Consider the following 20,740-nt stretch of genomic DNA (forward strand, 5'->3'; position numbering starts at 1 on the left):
GAACAAGCTCAGTATTAATAAATAATTTTTTAGCTAATTCTTTTTTTTTGGTGAATTGGAATCTGTGCAAAGGATGCAGAGGATACACCTAATGACACCTAGTGCAAATCCTTCAAAACAGGCAGAATGAAGGACGCAAAACAAAGTATGCCTACTAAGGATCCTTCAAACTGAGACATCCTTTGATGGAGCTTCATGAAGTGGCAGTCTAGATATGCAGCCTTACAAGAATGCATCCGTCTGTTTGAGAAGCACCCACTGTGTCGTTGTTATCTTTGGGCCCACTTTATATTAGATGGCCTTAACTAGAAAAAGAAAAAAAGTACAATGTACTTATTGTGTTCATATTGTATTGCAAAATAATTCTTCTGCTATTGAGGTGGGATACGGGTAAGGTTAGAGACAGATTTGGTGGTATGGGTAGGTTTAAGTGTGGGTTAAGGTGTAAGGGATGGGTCAACAGTGTAATTAATTATAAATGTCATTTAAAAAATTCACAATAAGTGCATTGTACCAAAAAATTTATTTAAATGTAAGTACATAGTAGTTAAGGCCACTTAATATAAAGTGGGACCTTATCTTCATTTTTGGTGGCAACCAGCGTTAAGGTGCAATACTGCCTTCTACTACACTGATGCATATGTATATGTGTATATGTATGTATGTACCTGTATGTATGTAGGGAAAAACACAATGTGTGTGTTTGTGCTAGGTGCAGTTTCATCAATACGCTCATCTCCTATATCATTCTTCAAGTGACCTGCACTACAGTAAAGAAAATCGCAAATAAAATAATGCAAAGTACTGTTTCGTGACCAGTAAGAAATATTTATAACTGATAAACTGTGTCAATGTAAAAGTCAAACTGGCATATGTGGCAAATAGTTCATTTTGGACCTTGTGTGTGCATTTGGACAGCTGCAACATGCTGTGTGTAACAGCATGGATGGAAGGTCTGGAGATGATTATCATTAGCTGTAGATTTCCATCAACACTGCAGCAGCCTCACTGACTCTTTAATCATGTCATTAAGCAATTCTCATTTCAGATTACATGAATTATTTAAAGGGCTTTGGTTTGATGGGACTTGTCTCTTCTGACAGATTTCCTGGAGGAGGAAGAAGGCGTCGACCCAGAGGAGACAATCAATTCCAGCAACCGGCCAGTCAAGAAGAGTAGTCCACCCTATCAGACATCAAGAATTACAGCGTCCACTGCTTCCTCCAAGCCTGATAGATTAGACAGGGGTTCAAAGAGCTACATCTTCCAGCAAGGAAGGCAGTACGTTCAGTTAAAAGAGCGAGAGGGGAGTACAAGACCGAAAGGGGAAAGGTTTTATAAACACTCTCTGGTGGTGGATGATGAAATGACAGAAATAAGACAGGCAAAGGGTAGTACAGGTGCGTTAGAGCCTCAAAGTGGGTCTCTAAATGAACAGACGGGAGCGAGCGAGGAACAAGGGGAATCCCAAACACTTGCGCTGGTTCAGAGAGGGCGTTCTTTAACATGGCTACTGCCTGACCCTGAACTGCCAATCCAGAGTAAACTGACAGAAACTTCTAGCCCACCTGTGAAGGGAAGATCACTCTTTAAGCTTCCTCAGAAGTTCCCTCTCTATGTCTTGGCCAATCGGATTTTAGGTAATGCAGGCAAACTTGTGGTTGGGACCAGTGTGGAAAAAGAGACTAATACCAATAAAATTTACATCACTAGACCCCGTCCTCCAGTAAGCAGACCAAAACCTCCTGTGGAAGTGTTTCCTGGTGTGTTCCTTTATCAATCTAGAAAGAGCAAGAGGCTTGTGGATTTGAGTTCAAAATGGAGGTCCTTAAAAACGCAAGCAGCTGCTTCTCTCGCCTGGCAGAACTTTCCCTTAACGGGCCTTAAGACTTCCACCCAATCTGCCCTGTTAAAACACAGTCATCCTTCCTTGCCTACGGAGCCTGGGCCTCATAATAAGGGTGACCCTACAGCCTCCATATCAGATACAGACAGCTTGCCTCCTTCAAACTCAGAAAGGAGAGACCACCCTGGGTTAAATTCGTCTGAGAACAGCCGGTCTCCGGAGGTTCAGCCAACAAAGGTCTCAGAGATGCCGGAGGGATCGGACATGGCTCCTCAGAGCAGAGGCCTTGAGGAAGGAGAGATGTCAGAGTACAGTTATGAGGAGACTGAAGTGAGGCCACGCTTGTCAGAGGAGGCCATAAATTGGCAGCGGACCTTCAGCGTGAACCCTGTGGACTTTGAGCTGCTGAGGTCAGACTGGAACGACCTGAGGTGTAACATCTCGGGGAACCTGCAGCTCGCAGAGAACGAGGTCATTGATGTGATCTCACAGTACATGGAGAGACTAAATGAGAGGAATGGAGGGTGGGTGAGATCTTAAAATGCAAATGAGGATATTTAAATGGATATTTCACCCATAAAATAAATCTTTCATTATGTACCCACTTTCGTGTTGATCCAAACGAGTATAAATTTCTTTGTATAATTTTAATCCAATATTATCGGTACACACATTCGTACGGAAAATTTTCGGGTAAGGGTCTTTCGGTTCAGTATGCATGTGTACTGAACAAATACAGCATTGGTTTAAACCACTGCACAAGTGGAACTTCATTGGAAATGTCCAGTTTTATAAATTGTTACTTTTGATAAGAAACAAAGTCTCATCTTCCGAATTATGACAAACAATAAATGGCATCTTTGATGTGGTGAGACAGATCGGCAGATCGTATCATTAAATTATTTAATGTATGTTTAAATAAATCTGTTATTAAACAAGTTATGACAGCCACTGTATAAATGGAATATATTTCAACAACAAATTTTATAATTTAGAAGTTAATTTAAAAACTGCATTATGTGCAATTTACATGTTTGCATTCATTTTTTTAGTTGAGTGTTTATTATATTTAAAAATAAATAGTATTTAAATTTAAGTTTTAACTCAAGTTTATTGTAACATTATAGTGACGTAAAAGGGCTCCCTATATAGTTTAGAGCAGAAACTGAGGTAGATTTGAATCCTTTAGAGATTTACAGAAAGAGCAAATTGTTCAGTAAACCACTGTTTAATTTTAAAAAATGCAATTTAATGTTTAGTTTTGTCGCCCTGCTGCATCGAAAGCACACCGAACCATGATGTAAAAATTATATTATATTATTATAAAATTATAAAGAAAGCATTTACATACAGTAGGCTTAAAGGCGCAGTTGGAAAAACAGACTTTTTAATACTATGAATAATTATAGAGAAGACAGAAAATGAACAGTATTTTTTAGAAATTACTATTTTAGGTGTAGACAACTTTACTAATAATATGGACCTTAGTGAAAAATATATATATATCATTCAAAAATTTATAACTATGTGCGTGGGTTTTTCCTGCTGAGCCTGCAGCTCAAGTGTAGAGCTATCTTTTAATTCTAACCTTGTACTGAGACAGTCTAAACACCTGCTGGTAAGCGGTCTCTCAGTGGGTCGCTTCATGCAGTTTTATCATAACAAATGAGAAAGCTTTATTACTCCTGACACAACTAGATTAAACAGGATACGTGGTGTTACATTATGTACATATATTTATCATGTATATTCCTTATTGTCTCATTTAAATGCACTCTATTTACAGCAACTGTTCTCTTTTTTTCTCACTGTTTCTTCTTCACCTCTCTATCAGGATCTACACTCTGGTCTGTATTGTAAATGTAGAGAAGAGGAGAGACTCAGCCAGGGGCAACCGTTATTTGATGGAGCTGTTGTTGATGGAGGGAGGGAAAAGAGTGGTGCGCCTGTCTGACTACATCTATTTGCTGTTGCACCGCAGTCGATATGAGGAGGGAATTGAGAGCAGAGAGGGCACTTTACCCTCATTCCACCATACACCCTCCAAAAACCCACCGCCCAGCGGCTCCAGTACCCAAACACGCACCATCACAACCTGGAGCACCAGCTGGGCCAAACCCCTGCTCTGCCAGCCGACCATGTTAGAATGGAGACATGACGTGATGGTACACTTTGTAGTACCAGGTATTTAAAACTAATATGAGCTGTTTGTGCATATTTATCAAAGCAATGCAAATAAGTGTACATGAGGACTGTAGAGAGCATGTCAATTTGAAAACAAAGCCAGATACAGGACATTTTAGGAGCGCAATATAACTAGTTTAATTTATGAATAGCTTGGCAAACTGCAGTTTCATAGCCACTCATCAGAGTTGTCTTCTGTGACAGTAAAGAACCAGGCTCGCTGGGTGCAGCAGTTTATCTCAGATATGGAGCTCCTGCACCGTGAGACCAAGGATGAGAATTTCAGCGTGATCGTCGTAGACTTTCAGAGCGATGACATGGATGTGGAGCAGGCACTGAAGGAGAGCACTGTGCCCAGGTGAGGACTGAGTTCTTGTGTCTTTCCACTTTTAGCTAAGCACCTGCAGAGCAGAGTCCCTGCATAGATCTTCACTGGAGGATTCTTCATGTAAGTCCTGTTTTTGGGCGCACATACTGTTTGTAACTGAGAAAAACAATATTTTTCTCTGTTTGTTTGTTTTTTTGTTCTTGGCTCTGTGTGTGTAGGTACAAGTATCTGAGACGTGAAGGGAACTTCGAGAGATCGTCTGGTTTACAGATGGGTGTAGACACCATAGAGGTGAGAAGATTTTATACAGGCCTTTTCTATTGTAAATATGTACTGTACCTGGGGTGATCTGTGTTTGGGAACAATATTTTAAAGTGTAATTTTAATGGAAAATAATGAATTTTTATAGATGATTGAAGGGCTCTCTTTTCCAGAATGGAAGCTTGTCTAGAAAGTGTTTTTTTTTTTTTTTAGGCATTTGAAAATTAATTCAAAACATAACTTTAATTGATAAAAAAAGTAATATTTACAAATTTTCTCCAAGAAAATTGGTTGCACAAAGCAACACTGGTGATGGTGTAACATCATTTCCAGGACAGTCACAGCATTGTGTTCCTGTGTGACCTGCATATCCACTTCCCTCACAATATCCTGGAGACTATTAGGAAGCACTGTGTGGAAGGCAGACTGGCCTTCGCACCCATCGTCATGAGGCTGGACTGTGGGAGCTCACCTCTGGAGCCTGATGGTAAAACATATACACAGACACTTTTAGAGACAGCTGCTAGGTACATACAAACACATATGCTTAAACACCAGTTGTGCATAATGTGTCTGATTCTATTTCTTGCATATCCTGTTTGTTTTAAACAGAGTCGTATTGCTCTCTTTAGACATAATGTCTAGCAGTTTACTTCTTACTTTTTTCACTTTAATGGACCTTGGTGATTAGATTAATCTGTTATAGCAAATGTATTCACTGAAATAAATATGATTTTACCACAAGCAGGATTGATATGTGATATGAGAAGAATGAGTGGAATGATTGTTTGAAAAAGGTTACATCGGAATGTAATTGGTTATTTATACAGAGAGAGGCTGATTTAATTTATTTTCTTATTTGCCTTTGTCAGACACATTTTAGTCAAAAACAAATTTGCATATTTATTCTGATGGGTCAATATATTATATGCATCAGGCTGTCAGCTTCCTCTGGCATTTTGGAAGTGATTTCCCTCACTTAGGGTACTGCACATGAATTGACAAATAAAATTGTTTTATGCATCTTCTAGGTTATGGACATTGGCATGAAATTGGCACGAAACTGTTTTTGCTAAATTAGTTTAGAATGCATTTTTTAGAAACTGGGAGATCTCCATTGTTTGTGTACATTTATCTGAGATCTGATTTTCTCACACAGGCTTTTGGGAAGTGAATGGCTTTGGCTTGTTTGGAATTTATAAGTCTGATTTTGATAAAATTGGTGGGATGAATACAGAGGAGTTTAAAGACCGCTGGGGAGGAGAAGACTGGGAGCTGCTGGACAGGTAATTAATTCCATTGCGAATGCCAGTTTGTTCTGGTAATACTGTATGATAATGTTCCATTACATAACATTAGCTAATGCATTAATAAACTATGCGGCTTAACTATGAGAATGTGAAATTTAATATCAAACCAATCAAGTCTTAGTTCCAGTGTTGGTGTAACTACTGTGTTTTGTCTCTCTTCCTCTGTCACATCTTCTCTCAGGGTTCTGCAGAACGGACTAGAGGTAGAAAGACTGCGACTGAGGAACTTTTACCACTATTTCCACTCCAAACGGGGCATGTGGAACATTCCTATTAAAAGACCATCTCAAGGATAACAGAGCAGCACAGAGGACCCTGCTGTTGTTTTTGGCTGGCTTAGTGTGTGTGGTGGCCATTTCTGCCCCAGTCGATGCTCAGGGGAACATGGGCCTGCCACACTGTGTTTGATGTGAGCGCTGGAGTTTGATGAACAAGATTCTCTTAAGGGCTTTGCCAAGTTCATTGATGGGTAACTTATGGGTAAATTATGAATCTATGAAGAAACCAGGAGAACGCTGAAAGTGGATAATTGAAGGCACATGCATATGAGACATTTTAAAAATGCTTCTTTGCCAGTCTTAAAGGGGTCATATGATGCGATTTCACGTTTTCCTTTCTCTTTGGAGTGTTACAAGCTCTTGGTACATAAAGAAGATCTGTAAAGTTGCAAAGACTAAAGTCTCAAATCCAAATCCAAGAGTCAACCACGCCTACCTAAAACGCCTCGTTCTAACACGCCCCCACATATCTACATCACTATGTGGAAATATTAGTATAATGCTGCCCAAATGTGCACGCAAAGTAAGAAGGCGTGGTTTCAGGAACAGCAGTCGTGTTGATGCAGCCATGTCAGGGAGACGGTGTGTTTTAAAAGAAATGTGAAGAGAGGGGGTTGTCTAATATTCTGCAGTTTGTCTCTTTATTTAAAACTTAACGAGTAGTTTAAAATAGCAGAGGTTTGGGCTCACAATACTTGTGAATATACTTCAAAATACTTACAATAGAGGGTGCCAAATTATAATGAGTGTTAGACTTACACAGTAATACAGACAAGTTTTGATGAAGGGATGATTTCTGTGAAATTGTTTGTAGAGGATTTAGGTATGTACTTTTCCCTGTTAAAATTTCTTGTTTTGAAGAATAAATAAAGTTAATTCAAATGAATCTTGTTCAGATATTATTTCAGCATAATCCTTCTACTAACCACAACAGGAGGGCATAAACGTGCATCAAACAGATGCAGGAATATTTCACCTTTATAGAATTAGTATACCACTTTAATTTGTTTAAGTTAGCTGCTATGTATTGCCTATTAACCCGAGACTAATCAATGTCATTCAAACAACATTTATTTATTAAGTTTAGTGGTATCGATAGTGATATAAATTAGTGGTAGACTGTGTTTAGATAGAATTAAAAATAAAAAAAAGACCGAACTCTTGTCCTATGTTCTGACTTTGCACTGAACTGCGCGAGCGTTGCGCGTGTCTGATTGGTTAAGAGAAAGCTGTGCGCTGATTGGACGAAACTTTTAGCTGTCAAAAGTTTGTCTGACCAGCGTGGGTCATACGGCACTGGATTGCCCATGTGTGCAGACCTTTAAACCAAGAGCTGTGCTTTACGATGGACGTGCGTTAACTTAAGTCGAGGAGTTTGTCTTTGCGCTGCGTGTCTACTAACCAGTGCACCTCCTGTTAAGTCCTATATATTGGAAAACGTAGAATAAATCACTCCACTTACATAAATAAGCAAGATATGGCAGCCTTGAGCAATACTGCTATGAAGACTTTGGAGGATTTGACCCTGGACTCTGGATATGGAGCCGGTGATTCTTACAGATCCCTCAGCTTGTCCTCCTCCAAGTCCAACTCGCAGGCGCTCAACAGCTCTCCACAGCGAGGGAACTGGTGGAGCTACACGGATTCCATGAACAGCAGAAACAACAGCTGGGACACAGTGAACACGGTGCTTCCTGAAGACCCAGAGGACATCTTCTCCAAATGTCCGAGGTTACCAGAGTTAGAAGAGTTCCCTTGTACAGATGACGAGATCGATGTTGTCCTGCGTAAAGTTGCTGGAGAGTCTTTCACACCAGAGAGCGTCAGGAGTCTGTCACTGCTTATGCGCAGAGCTTTGTTGCGGATCTCCAGAGAGGCGCAGCGGTTGAGTGTCGTGCACTGCAGGTGCACGCGGTTCGAGGTGCAGAGCGCGATGAGACTGGTCATGAGCTGGGCGCTGGCGGAAAGCTGCGTCTCGGCCGCGGTCAGAGCCATCTCGCTGTACAGCATGAGCGCCGGAGAGGTCCTGCGCAAGAGCAAGTCCTCCCGCTGCACACTGAGTCTGTCTGTCGGACGCTTTTTCCGCTGGATGGTGGACACTCGCATCTCAGTGCGCATTCACGAGTACGCGGCCATCTGTTTGACCGCTTGCATTGAAAATCTAGTGGAGGAGTTCGGGCTCCGTGTGCTGGCGGCGCAGAGCGGGATCAACACCTCTCCAGTGACCCCTGAGGCGCTGGAGGCTGTCGTCAGCAATGACGCGGAGATATTTGGTCTCGTTCAAAACTTTGAACATCTCATCTGCGGGAAGAACGCCAATGGTAAGACACTAATTAACAGAATGTAAGAGTAGTTAACACTTTACACTGTCCATTGTTTATAGCATTAAAACCCAGGAAGGAAAGTTACATTTGGAGCACTTCGGTTATCCTGGGAGTTTCCTATGGTGGTCATTGATTTAGGGCCTGTGGTTCGTTTTATTTGTAGAGTCTTTAACATTACTGTGCATAGTCATACCAAAAAATATAATAATATAATATAATATAATACAATGAGTTCATGTGACTTGAGAAATATAGAGTGCCTTCAAAATAAATGTTTGATACAACTGTATGTGTTACAGTTGACCAATTAATTCATTTTCACTGATGCACTTTTAATTTCTTATTCTATTAAAAACTATAATAGCTAACACTAATTTACAATTACAAGTGTAAAATAATTACATTTGTAATGTAACATGATCTCTGCATGTAAAATGTATTCATTATTATTTTGTATACAGAGACAAATGCGTGATTTGATTAGATTCTGAGTCTTTGAAGGGCACCTTGATCTTGGTCTCGGTGAAAATACTAATTATCGTTTTCACTTTCATCTTGTCTCAAAGAGGGATGTCAGCTCTGCGTAATTATGCATAAACAAATGTCAGAAACGCAAGTCTCCCCACAAGTCTGAATCTGATCATTATGCACGACAACTCAAGGCCCAGTGATGCGTTGCCTTTGGTGTATCATACAATAAACTGGTTGGGCGAATATAAGAAAATTATATTTGCTATCTGTTGGCACGAGTAGACAGGCTTATTAAACCTGTGCATCCATAATTTTGTTGTAGACTGTCATAAGTAATACTGATTAAATTATAGCTAAACATTTAATGATTCAGCCTTGATGTGTTATATTTGTTACCTGTCTGTATTTGTTTTCTTAATTCGACGGTTCTCTCTGTATCAGAACTTACTGATTAAATGGTGGGATGTACATTATAAATAAGGTTTAGCTATGGCTGTACATCCCAATAGGCACACGCATTTTCAGAAGTGCACAAAAAGCCTATTGTTCTGCTCTAAGCCATCCACAAGCCATGCAAGCTGTGGAAAATAAGCAGAAACAAGTGAGAGAGGCCAGAGTGAGAAGAATGGAAAGCCATCACACACTCTCCCTCTGGTTTAAATCAGTCTGGTGATCGTCTCTGTGACAGGGCAGCCTGTATGAAGCTGGTCTGCTTGGCACTGTGCAGAAAGAGTGTCTTTTGGGGACAAGAGAGGAAATGATGTTTTCATTTTCATGCCTTTCACGAAGAAAAGTAAGAGTTTATTGATTGAAATAGAAACCATCAAGCTGCTGTAATGCCAACAGCAGCACACAAACTACATACTACATACACTACACTACACTTTGTACATCTGAATGTGGTAGCTATTAACATCTCGCTGTGTGTGGTTTTTACTTTGCACCCTACACTCCTAAAAATAAAGGTTCTTTATCGGCATGTATGGTTCCATGAAGAACCTTTCACATCCAGGGAACCTTTCCATTGCACAAAAGGTTCTTTAGATTATTAAAATGTTCTTCACTCTAAGAAAATAATTAAGAATTGTTTGGGAAATCCAAAATGGTTCCTCAATGGCACTGATCTGACACCCACCTTTATTTTTAAGAGTTTTGGTGTAGTTCAGACACTTCTGGAGGCGTAGGCTTAGAAATGTATTAATCCGATTCACATGTACACACTCAGCATGATTGATGTGACAGTGCACTCGTGCTCAATCACCCGTGGCTGGTAAAGTTGTTTTGCACACTTACACTGAGACACAGCTGACCTGTGTGATACTGAGGCTTAGAAACTCAGCAGTCACATGCCATTCTATGAAGCACACTTCACATCCAGCTCTCGAAGTAAAATATGTTGTATAAAATATTATTTGCATACACATATTGGTATGTCAATTTCAAATTTCATTCATCCAGGAAATCTGATGTTTGAGAAACAGAAATAGTACTTTTTATTTAGAGACAGCGGGAAGAGACTGAAGGCTGGCATATAGGCTTTCATGTCAAACACTCTTGTCTCACATGCTGAGCAGAACCACATCTGGAACTGTTTAATGCTGCACAGCTTAAATGACAAAAAAAGGCCATTTTCTATTGTGAAAGCTGCTGTGGTCTTGTTCTATGGTCTCTATGCATTTGTCCACACAAACTGCCTTGAGCAGTGTGAATTATGATGAATTTATATTGTAGGTTGCCACTTAATACACAAAACACCACTTCTTGAAATTTATTTGTTTATTCGATATATTATTAGGTCTGCATAGCAAAGTAGTTTGTTGGGTTTTTATGAACTTAAAACAGTGTTGTGGCAGGCCATTGGGAAAATCCCAGCTGAAAATATATACAACCCACCAGTGGCTGGCAGGGGGTAATTAAAAAAAAAACAAGCATCTCTTCAAAATGAGAGAGCACAGCAGTGAAAACCTTGGAAAATGTTGCATTAATAACCACAAAATGTATTTACGTCTATTAGTTCTTGCTTTCACTCACAACTTTTGTACCATTAAAGCTAGTTTACTAAAAGAACTGTTTATCAGTTTTTGATTGTATTTGATCATTTTATCCCTATAATTTTAGGCGGAGGTCAACTGCAGTCACAGACAAGCCTTCACAATAAACAAGCTAATAATGGCCATTATGACTCAGCCATGCAAGATGTCAAACGGAAACATGTTATTCTTCTGGAAGGAAAGCGATAGGGCCTTTGAATAAATAGTCTGATTTAATTGAGGTCCCCACTTGGCTTTAATGACAGACAGGACATAAAAGAGCCGGTCAAACGAGGGGATGCAGGTGAGACACAGTTCACATCAGATTGGCTCTGTGCAGCGTGAGAGCAGTCCCACAGAATGGGGTGTTGAGTTTTGGTCTGTGTGTGGAGCCTTGTAATCATCATTGGTTAATTATCCTCATAAAACTTTCCGCCCACACAGCCCAGTTTCTTTGAGCTTGACTACAAACCGCAGAAATTAGAACATTTCCCAGCCATGGTCATTTAAAACTCAAGTGCGTTTAAAAGGCTGAACCTTTTTCTTGAGTAAGATTATTCGCTCTACTTTACTAAGATTTTCTCGGAAGTCCAAAATGTCCTCTGAGAATATTTAGAAGTAAACATTTGCTGTGCTGGATGTACAGAAGCTGCTATAGTATTTCACAGGAGGCCTATGCTCTGTGTTTGCACATGTAGCCTTTGAGTGCTATTATAGACATCGTCATCGTCTCACTTGGGCCCTCGAGCACCTAGAGTGGACAAATGCTTTCTATAAGAAGAGGAGAAGGTGCCTTCCTAAAGCATGCAATGACAGCTGCTCTGTGTGCGAGTTGACCTTCCTCAACTCCCCAGCATGCCTGCCTGGATCCATTAGCATCTGTTCCAAAGAGGTGTTACTTAGTTTAAATTCAGGGTGGCCATGGAAGTTGCACTGAATTGACTTCAGATTCATCAAAATTCAGGCAAATGTCCATCGCTGATTTCTGTTTGAATTTTAAGGGATAGTCCACCCCAAAATGTACTCATGTCGTTCCAAACCTGTATATGACTTCCATTCTTCTGTGGAACACAAAAAGAAGATATTTTGAAGAGCGTTGGTAACCAAACCATTTTGATCACCATTGACTTCCATTGTATGCACAAAAAAACAATGAAATGAGAAATGAGAAAATCACAGTCTCATCGCAGTTCATAACTGTTTTTTGGTGGGTAGATGGCATGAATACGTATGATTTCATTCACACATTTTCAAACAATGGTTGAGTTTAGGGATGGACCTTCATGCTTACTTTTTTTCTAAAAATCGTTAGTTTTCCCACAAATCACATTGTACGAATTCATACAAAATCATCACCGCATAAAATGTGTTTTGTTAGATCTGGATGCTCAAAATATATGATTATTGTTTCTATAAAAGAAACAAAGTCATACAGGTTTGGAACGACAACATTAGGGTGAATAAATGATGACAGAATATTCAATTGTAGGTGAACTATCCCTTTAGCTCTGCGCCATGTGAAGTCCAATTCTGTTTAAACGGGAAGAGAGAGGAAACACTTGCGGTTTGATTTACATCAAACAAGATCTAAACGTATGTAGGAATGTAGCATTTTATGATACAACATAAAACATTTTATGGGGCTGCTTCACTGTTTTGTTACTACAAGCATCGAATCACTTATGCTCACGTAAAGAGCACTCACAATTGAAAGGAACTGTTCCCTTTAGCACCTCATTAATCCAAATATATGTGCAAGACTAAAGGTTTTACACATTGCTAATGTTCAAAGAACAATGTTCCTTGGAGCTTTTCATAAAGCACAGAAAAAGCACTTACGTGAATAAGTATACGCTGGGGAACACCATAGCTCCTGACAGCCCATAAAAATCACTGCTAATCAGTCATGTTAAGAATACAGTGAGTTACTCTACACCTCTTTGTTCCACCATTAACTGTTAAAGTAGGTGTCAAACACGATTTTAGCCTTATGTATAGCTTGGGTGAATATAAATGTTGTTAACTGAGGATCTTGTGTGAATTGAATGTGATGTAATCAACAAAAAGTTATTTCAAAGGGTTAATAGAGGATAATTAAGCATCCACATTGTGTTCCTTGAGTGATGTATGTGGATTATTTACCACAGAGCGCAACTTAATCAAGTGTGTGTCATCACAGCAATTACACAGAGTGATTTATTTAGCAGTATCTGTTTGCCTTGAGTCTTGACACCCATCATGTTTTATGGATTAGCTCTGCATGATTAATGTTATAATGTCGTCTCTCCTCAACATATCCCATACTTACCAAACCCTCCAACTTTGATTAATATTGCAGTCTGACAAGCTAAATTACATTAAAATCCTACTCAGCGATAACCCTGTTAGTCTGCGAAGCCCAGTGAATAGACTGTAAGTAATTAAGCTATCAGCAGAAAGAGACTGTGTCCTCCATTCAACCCCCAGATCAGGAAATCCACTTTATAGCCATGACATGTTTTGAAGAACTGCTACAGAAATACTTTGCAATTGAAATGACTGCCTAGGTGGAAACTGGCTCAGGGGTTTATGGGTGAGAGAAGCGGGCAGATGGAGATCCTGTGTAGCACTGAGTTTCTGTAGTTCTGCTTTTTCCATCTATCACAAGAATGAGGCTTCAGAGTGAATTCTTGGCTTTAGACTGTAGCTCTCACACAGGCCGCTCTGATACAGACCAGGCTGTCAAACTGTTTTAGTTATGGCTTGAGGTAGCAAGTGGTGTCAAAAGGCTAAAGTGAGAGGTTGTGATGAGTGACCTGTCTGTCAGTCACAGAGATCATCCATAAATGGGTGATACTTCATTTAGTGGAGCTTTTCCTGTAAGATATCTCGAAAGAAATACCTCTAAATAGTTGGGAATTAGAACTGTAAAGACACTTAATATTCATGAATATTCTCGATTTGACTGCACTGACACTGCTGAATGAAGACACTGTTGTCTTCTGTAGAGCTGTTTGTTTCATAATTGATGAATTTTGAAATATCAAAACTGTTATTGAACTGAATTAAATCAACATTGAACTGATTTGAGATGAGTAACAACAGTTGTCTTCTAGAGCTGATTATAGCTGAATTAAACTTTTTTCATAGTTGATTAACTTTACACAGTTATTGAACTGAACTGAATCAACACTGAACTGGCTTGAACTAAACAATGACGTTATTGTCTTTTTAGAACTGATTTTCGGCACAATTTGAATTAGTCTCATATTTAAAAACGTTTGCATCATTGATTCTGTTGTTTTCCTATTTATTACTGTGACGCTGCTTTGAAACAGTATTGTATAAATTAAGCGCTAACGGTGAATTGACCAATGTTCCCTCTAAGCGCGCAGAAGAAATAATGTGCCGCGCTCACGCATAAATGAGTTGGGAAAGCCATTTGCGAAAGCGAATGAATTGCAATGCTCGGGTAAACCGCTATAGAGTTAGAACCGGTGAATGCGGTTTCATAGAAAGAGAATGATGTGCGCCAAATGAGTCGCTGTAGAAACCAAATATTTTAATGCGGACGAAATAGCTCAAATCGAGAGCCAACGCAAACGCAATGACATGTGAAATAAAACGTCATCATGTATTAAAGAAGAGTGGCTTGATTAAGTGCTGGAAATAGCGGATGATGGGCACAGAACAGTAACAAAACATTTTACAGTAAAAAACGGTAACAAGACATTTACAGTCACACACAGGTGTATCGTGCAAACGGTACTTCATAGGGAAGCTTAGATAGCCTAGCTATAGAAGAATTCACGTTCACGTTTTTTTTTTTATATTTAACTTACAGATCTCAGTTTAAATGCTTCAGTTTGTTTTCTGTTAAACATATTGATTTCTTTAAAAAATAAAAATACTGACCACAAACTTTTGAATAATAGTGTATATTGTAACACAACATTTCTATTTTGAATAAACACTGTTCTTTTTAACTTTTTATTTATCAAAGAATCCTTTGGTATTTATTTGTGCAATTTTTCAAACATTTTATAATTGTAACTGCAAAATAGGGTAACACTTTAGTATAGGGACCAATTCTTACTGTTAACTTGTTGCTTATTAGCATACCTATTATGAACATATGTTTATTAGTACTTATAAAGCACATATTCTGCATGACCATATTCTGCATCCCTGTTCATACCCAATAACTAAACATAAGAACTACCGTACTAACTAATAAGCAGCAAATTAGGAGTTTATTGATGCAAAAGTCATAGTCAATGGTTTGTTAATAGTCTGAATTGGACCTTAAAGGGGTCATATGAAAGTTTTCTCAGGTAACCTAAAATGTACATCATTTAGTCACGGGTCAAATTAAATACAAATAGCACATTAAAGTTAAAAGTTACACACTTTTTTTGTGTGCGCGCTGTACAGGTCTGGTATAAAGAATGTTTTTGCTCAGCAAGAAAAAAAATTAGAGGGAACATTGGACTTGACCCAGTAATAATTTACAAAATGTGTTGAATCAGGAAACTTAGTTAAAAAAAAAAAAAAGTACTTTGCTCTTATTTTATTTTATCAAGTCATTTGGTATTTATTTGTGCAATTTTTCAAACATTTTATAATTGTAACTGCAAAATAGGGTAACACTTTAGTATAGGGACCAATTCTTACTGTTAACTTGTTGCTTATTAGCATACCTATTATGAACATATGTTTATTAGTACTTATAAAGCACATATTCTGCATGACCATATTCTGCATCCCTGTTCATACCCAATAACTAAACATAAGAACTACCGTACTAACTAATAAGCAGCAAATTAGGAGTTTATTGATGCAAAAGTCATAGTCAATGGTTTGTTAATAGTCTGAATTGGACCTTAAAGGGGTCATATGATGCGATTTCAATTTTTCCTTTCTCTTTGGAGTGTTACACAAAAATGGTTTCATTTTTCAAAATTTCAAGTAGTCAAAAGTGCCCCTAATTGAAGAATCATCCTCATATTCTTTGAAACTGAGCTGAATAAGTGATGTTTTGGCAGTAGCATGCCGGTGAAACGCTGTTTTCGCTCTTGCATTTGAGTATGTGAACACCTGGAGTAGCGGCACCATGCCAAGATCTGCTTGATGTTTAACTTTATCATTATGAAGACTGTTAAACTCCAGGAGCCTCTCATTCACAAAGGTTCTAGAAGGTTCTATTGCACACTGTAAAATCCAATAGTTTACCTTAGATTTAGTTAGTTATCTTTACTTAGTTGTTATACTTACTAGGTTTTATTAAGTTACAGCTACTTTCAAGGCAAATAAAACAATTTACTTACTGTTTTGAGTGACACTTACTTAAAATATTCAAATAATTAAAGCATTAGTGTATTTATTGTGTGTGTTTATTAATGAATTTTATCAAGTTTCTATTTTCATAAATACCCTGAGATGCTTTTATTTGGGTTTATATAATCCTTAAATAGTGTGTGGTAATATACTGAAGTCACACACAGACTTAAACATTCAGCACGTGAACCACGACAATGGTAACAATTCAATTTCATTTATTTTCATTAACTGTAACAATAACCATTTTATTTGTTCTTTTTGTTGTGCTACTTCTGACACAAGACAGCAAATAAAATTGGCAAATAAAATCAACAACTGTAAAACAAAGCAACTGCATAATTTATTCATGCCGCAATGCACTCTGGGAGTCAGTGAGTAGCTATACTAAGTCATGAGTAAACCTAAATGAAAGGATCAAGTAGCCCGTACAGTTCTTTTTTAGTTACTAGAACTCTCGTGTAAGTAAGCTATACTAACTAAGCATCTGTCAGTACAACATACTATTCCTATTTCACTTTACTTAGTTTTTTCAAGGCAATCGGTTTGCATGCTTTTTTTAAGTAAGCCCAACTAATTAGATTTTACAGTGCACTCAGGTTACTATTGCCACAGTAAGAGAGCCATCTGCTTTATGAGCCACCCACTGTTTCAGTTATATTCTTGAGTTCATTCTCTTTTTACTGGATATATCATAAACTTTAAATGAAATATTACAATAAAAGTTACATGATGCTGGAAATCTATTGGATTTATTAACTTCAAACTCTTTTATTAGGTGAAAACAGCAAAGAAAAGAAAGTAGGCCAAGCTTGTTAAGAAGTAAATCTTTTGACCTTTCCCTCTTGACTTGATTTGTAAAAGCAAAGCTCTTCCGCTGAGTTGGGGGTTGCATCTTAAATCAGTAGCAGAACAGGATGCAGGAAGTTGTTATTATCATCACTCTGTGGTCTGCCCTCTGGAGAGGGGAAGTCTTGGCTGAAATGGTCCGTGTGCACAGTCACACACAACTAACAGGGCACCTCCCCTTTAACACTTAGAGATAGCAGTCAGCACTCCACGTCCTCAATCAACAAGCACTTCCAGTACAGCACCTATAACACAACAAGGGCCGATTGACTCTGGCTCTTCAGCACACTTGTGCCATTGTGCCCTGTGTAGAATGGTAGTGTTGTGGGAGCGTGTGACTGGAGCATTGTGTTCACACCGTATTACCTGAGCCAAATCAGGCAAGCAAAATAGGTTGATCACTCATATTTAAGCAAATTAGTGGGGTTACATTTGAGCTTGCAATTGAAAGGTTTCTTTCAGCAGTTTCTTAAGGGATTTGTTCTCTGTTGGAGAACAATTTTGAATGAAAGAACTGGCCAGTTATTTAACACAACAAATGGATAATGAATCTTAATGTGAAATGGTATTAAAGTCAAAGTTAGGTCATTTTAACACATTGCAGAGCATTGGAGTAAAGCAAATTGTTCTTTCAGGTAACTATGCCTGATATTAAAGATTTATTTAATTTATCTGTATCAATCAGCATTGGATTTACTTTTAATTTCATTTCATTTACACACCTATTTTTAGGTTTAGATTATGTTTTCTATCATCTAAAATAAAAAGAATTTAACTGTTAAATGTAATCTTAGCAAATCTCAAAATGAATATTCATAAATGATAACGAATGATGCCTAAATCACTAGCATTTAAAACAAGTGATTTCAATTTATTTTCAATTGGTCATTTATTGGTTACTGTGCATATCATGACAATAATGAATATTTACAAATAAAAGTAAAATAATTAAAAAATCATTAAAATAATGGTGACACATTACCTAAAGCCTTTGTGTATAATGCATTATAAAAGTAGTTTTATTATAGTAAGTTATAGTAAAAGTAGTTTTCTAAAAGTAGTTTTCATTAATTATGCCTTGTAATGCACCTTATAATGCATTGCCCAATCTTATGAATAAATGTAACCACAGTTAATACATCATAACACTTATCAATTCATTGTTACACTATGCATTTTAAATTTGGTTATAATTATTTACGACAAGATATGATGTATTACAACGCACATTATGAAAAATTATAATGCATTATACCCTTTAATACCCCTTTATAATGCATTATACATAAAGGCTTTAAGACAAGTTTTACCAAAATTGTTAACAATTGCTTGGGTGAGCATTACTTTTGACATTTTTGTTCACTTATATTGAGTAATGTGCTCATATTTTTATTTCTTAGGTCCAAAATTGTCTCAAAAGATCAAAACAGTTGTTGTGTTACACAAACCTGAGAATTTTTGTAATAGAGATCCAAAGGAAGTTCTTAACAGTCTGGCACCTTGAAAACAAGCACTTTTCAGTTCTAAAAAAAATCAATATTAGATGTCTCCGATGGAGTTCTGAAAGCAGATACCATATCATTTGCCAGACATCTTTCTGGTTTTATGATGGTTTTCTACAGTGCACACATGAACACTTTAGTAGAGGTCCATTATATAGATGCAATTTTCCCTACCAGGTACACTTGGATTCCCTTCAGCAAATATTGCTTCTATATGCTCATCTCACTTCAAGAGTATTTTCTGCCAGAGCTTCTCTCTTTCATTGGCAGAGTAACTCCTGGGCAGGCCTATGACACTCATGGATTTCCCAGTCTCCCATCAGTGGTGTGCGTGAGCTCGATTTCTCTCCACATAATGGCAGTGCACACACATTCCCCTCTTCCTCAGTCCGCAATGATGGTAGCAGATGAGAGCGTATGTGCATGTATGTGTGTCTGTGGGAGTGTGTGGCTGCTTATGACGCATGTCATAGCCTCTCGGCTGCCAGTATAGACACGGCTAGCTGTGGGAGAGGGAACGGGTGTGTCCTGGATAGAGGGGTTTGGGTCTGTGGGTCCACAGCCTGACCAGCTGCATCACACACCCTGTGGCTCACCCGGACCCATATACAAACCCATCTGGCTGCAGAGCCTAGACCAGCGAACCTGCTTTAGATTTGGGGTCTCTATAAAGACATATTTGTGTATTTTCAGCTGCACTGTATTAGATAATAATATGATCTGTAGCACATGTGAAATGACCTCAACTAGACCAGACTGCCTCAGTTCAGGACATATTCATATGTGGTTATAAACATGCAGTTATATTCTGACTAAATACTACATATGTGCAAAACTTCCTTTTATACATATTTTTAACATCAGATTCTGTTCATAAAAACTATATAATTGAATATTGTTCGGAAAACTGCTATCGTTTGCTCTGATGATCACTCTTTTGTGTTTAGTAGTCAGTCGTAGCACACTAAGCTGAGAATCTGCTGCTGTAGCAAAAACAATACATTGGCAGCGGTCGAGCGAGGCCATGGTTCACTCGACTTCACAATGAGTTTGTTCACCCAAATAGCTCTAAGAGAAATACAGTTCAATAACAATGATGTTATAAAAATGGCCCCAATAAATCAGGTGGTCAACATCTGGAGAGATATTTTGAGTCATCGTGGCACAGATGAATGTGTGCACTGTACCTTATGAATGGTTTATCGTTTAGCTTGATGAAGAAAACAAATCCACATACAAATCCCTCATTTGATCCCCTTCTGATACCCACTGAAAGAGGGATCCAGGGGAAATGGCATGGATTTCAAATCAAATAAAAAAGGAAGCAAAAAAAAAAAAACCCTGCATTTGGGCTTGATAAATCAGCTGCCAAACATATGATCTGCTCATTATATTTTACTCACTATCATTTTGCACTTTGTTTCTGAAAGCTTGGCAAGGTATCAATTCTGCATTCAAGATAAAACAGATAACATTTCATAACGCTGTGGCGATTGGTATATTCTTTATGAATTATACTTATGCTGTGGTGGGATGAAAAAGATCACCCTTCTGTTGAGAGCTATGTATTTCCAATGACAATCTGTATGTGCCAGACATAGCTGAAAAAAAATCATGGTTATTGTACATTATAATTAATAATTAATCTACAAAAAAAAAAACATCTCCAGGAGTTGAATCGACACTTGGAGACATTTAGAAAAGCAATAAGACAAAGCATAAATAATTGAGCAAGGAAGACAAGACTAAAGTCAGGAGAAAGAGCTATGTTCTGAGCAGAGGAAATGATAACTTACCACACTTCCTCCTCTTATCTCTGTCAGAGACACATACTGTATATGGGAACGATTGACTTTCGCCTGGCAGTCTGTCTCCCCCCCCATAATTATTACAGTTGCACAACACTGACGGAAGAGTTCACGTTTAGAGACATGATAATAAATAGATCAAATTTGAATAGATTGAATGGTACTTTGAGTTCTAATGATTTAATCTTGCTGAAAATGTGTTTTTATGACTAGGTGAGCTATCAATAATAAAA

General features: G+C 38.1%; 1 protein-coding gene and 1 pseudogene across 1 annotated transcript in view; both read left to right on the top strand.

Moving 5' to 3' along the window:
* b4galnt4b (beta-1,4-N-acetyl-galactosaminyl transferase 4b) overlaps window positions 1-6,375 on the top strand; it is an 84,855-nt gene extending 78,480 nt beyond the window's left edge. The window contains exons 15-21 of the mRNA XM_016541043.1: window positions 1,104-2,370; window positions 3,681-4,030; window positions 4,235-4,388; window positions 4,577-4,649; window positions 4,953-5,106; window positions 5,779-5,905; window positions 6,111-6,375. Coding sequence (XP_016396529.1) covers window positions 1,104-2,370; window positions 3,681-4,030; window positions 4,235-4,388; window positions 4,577-4,649; window positions 4,953-5,106; window positions 5,779-5,905; window positions 6,111-6,225 — 2,240 coding nt within the window. The 3' untranslated portion in view covers window positions 6,226-6,375. The remainder of the gene's footprint in view (window positions 1-1,103; window positions 2,371-3,680; window positions 4,031-4,234; window positions 4,389-4,576; window positions 4,650-4,952; window positions 5,107-5,778; window positions 5,906-6,110) is intronic.
* Window positions 6,376-7,578: 1,203 nt separating this feature from the next.
* LOC107730220 (ankyrin repeat and BTB/POZ domain-containing protein 2 pseudogene) lies at window positions 7,579-8,554 on the top strand (annotated as a pseudogene).
* The last annotated feature ends 12,186 nt before the right edge of the window (window positions 8,555-20,740 follow it).

Source organism: Sinocyclocheilus rhinocerous, unplaced genomic scaffold, assembly GCF_001515625.1.
Source record: "Sinocyclocheilus rhinocerous isolate Xijiao unplaced genomic scaffold, SAMN03320098_v1.1 scaffold368, whole genome shotgun sequence".
NCBI classification, from domain to species: Eukaryota; Metazoa; Chordata; class Actinopteri; order Cypriniformes; family Cyprinidae; genus Sinocyclocheilus; species Sinocyclocheilus rhinocerous.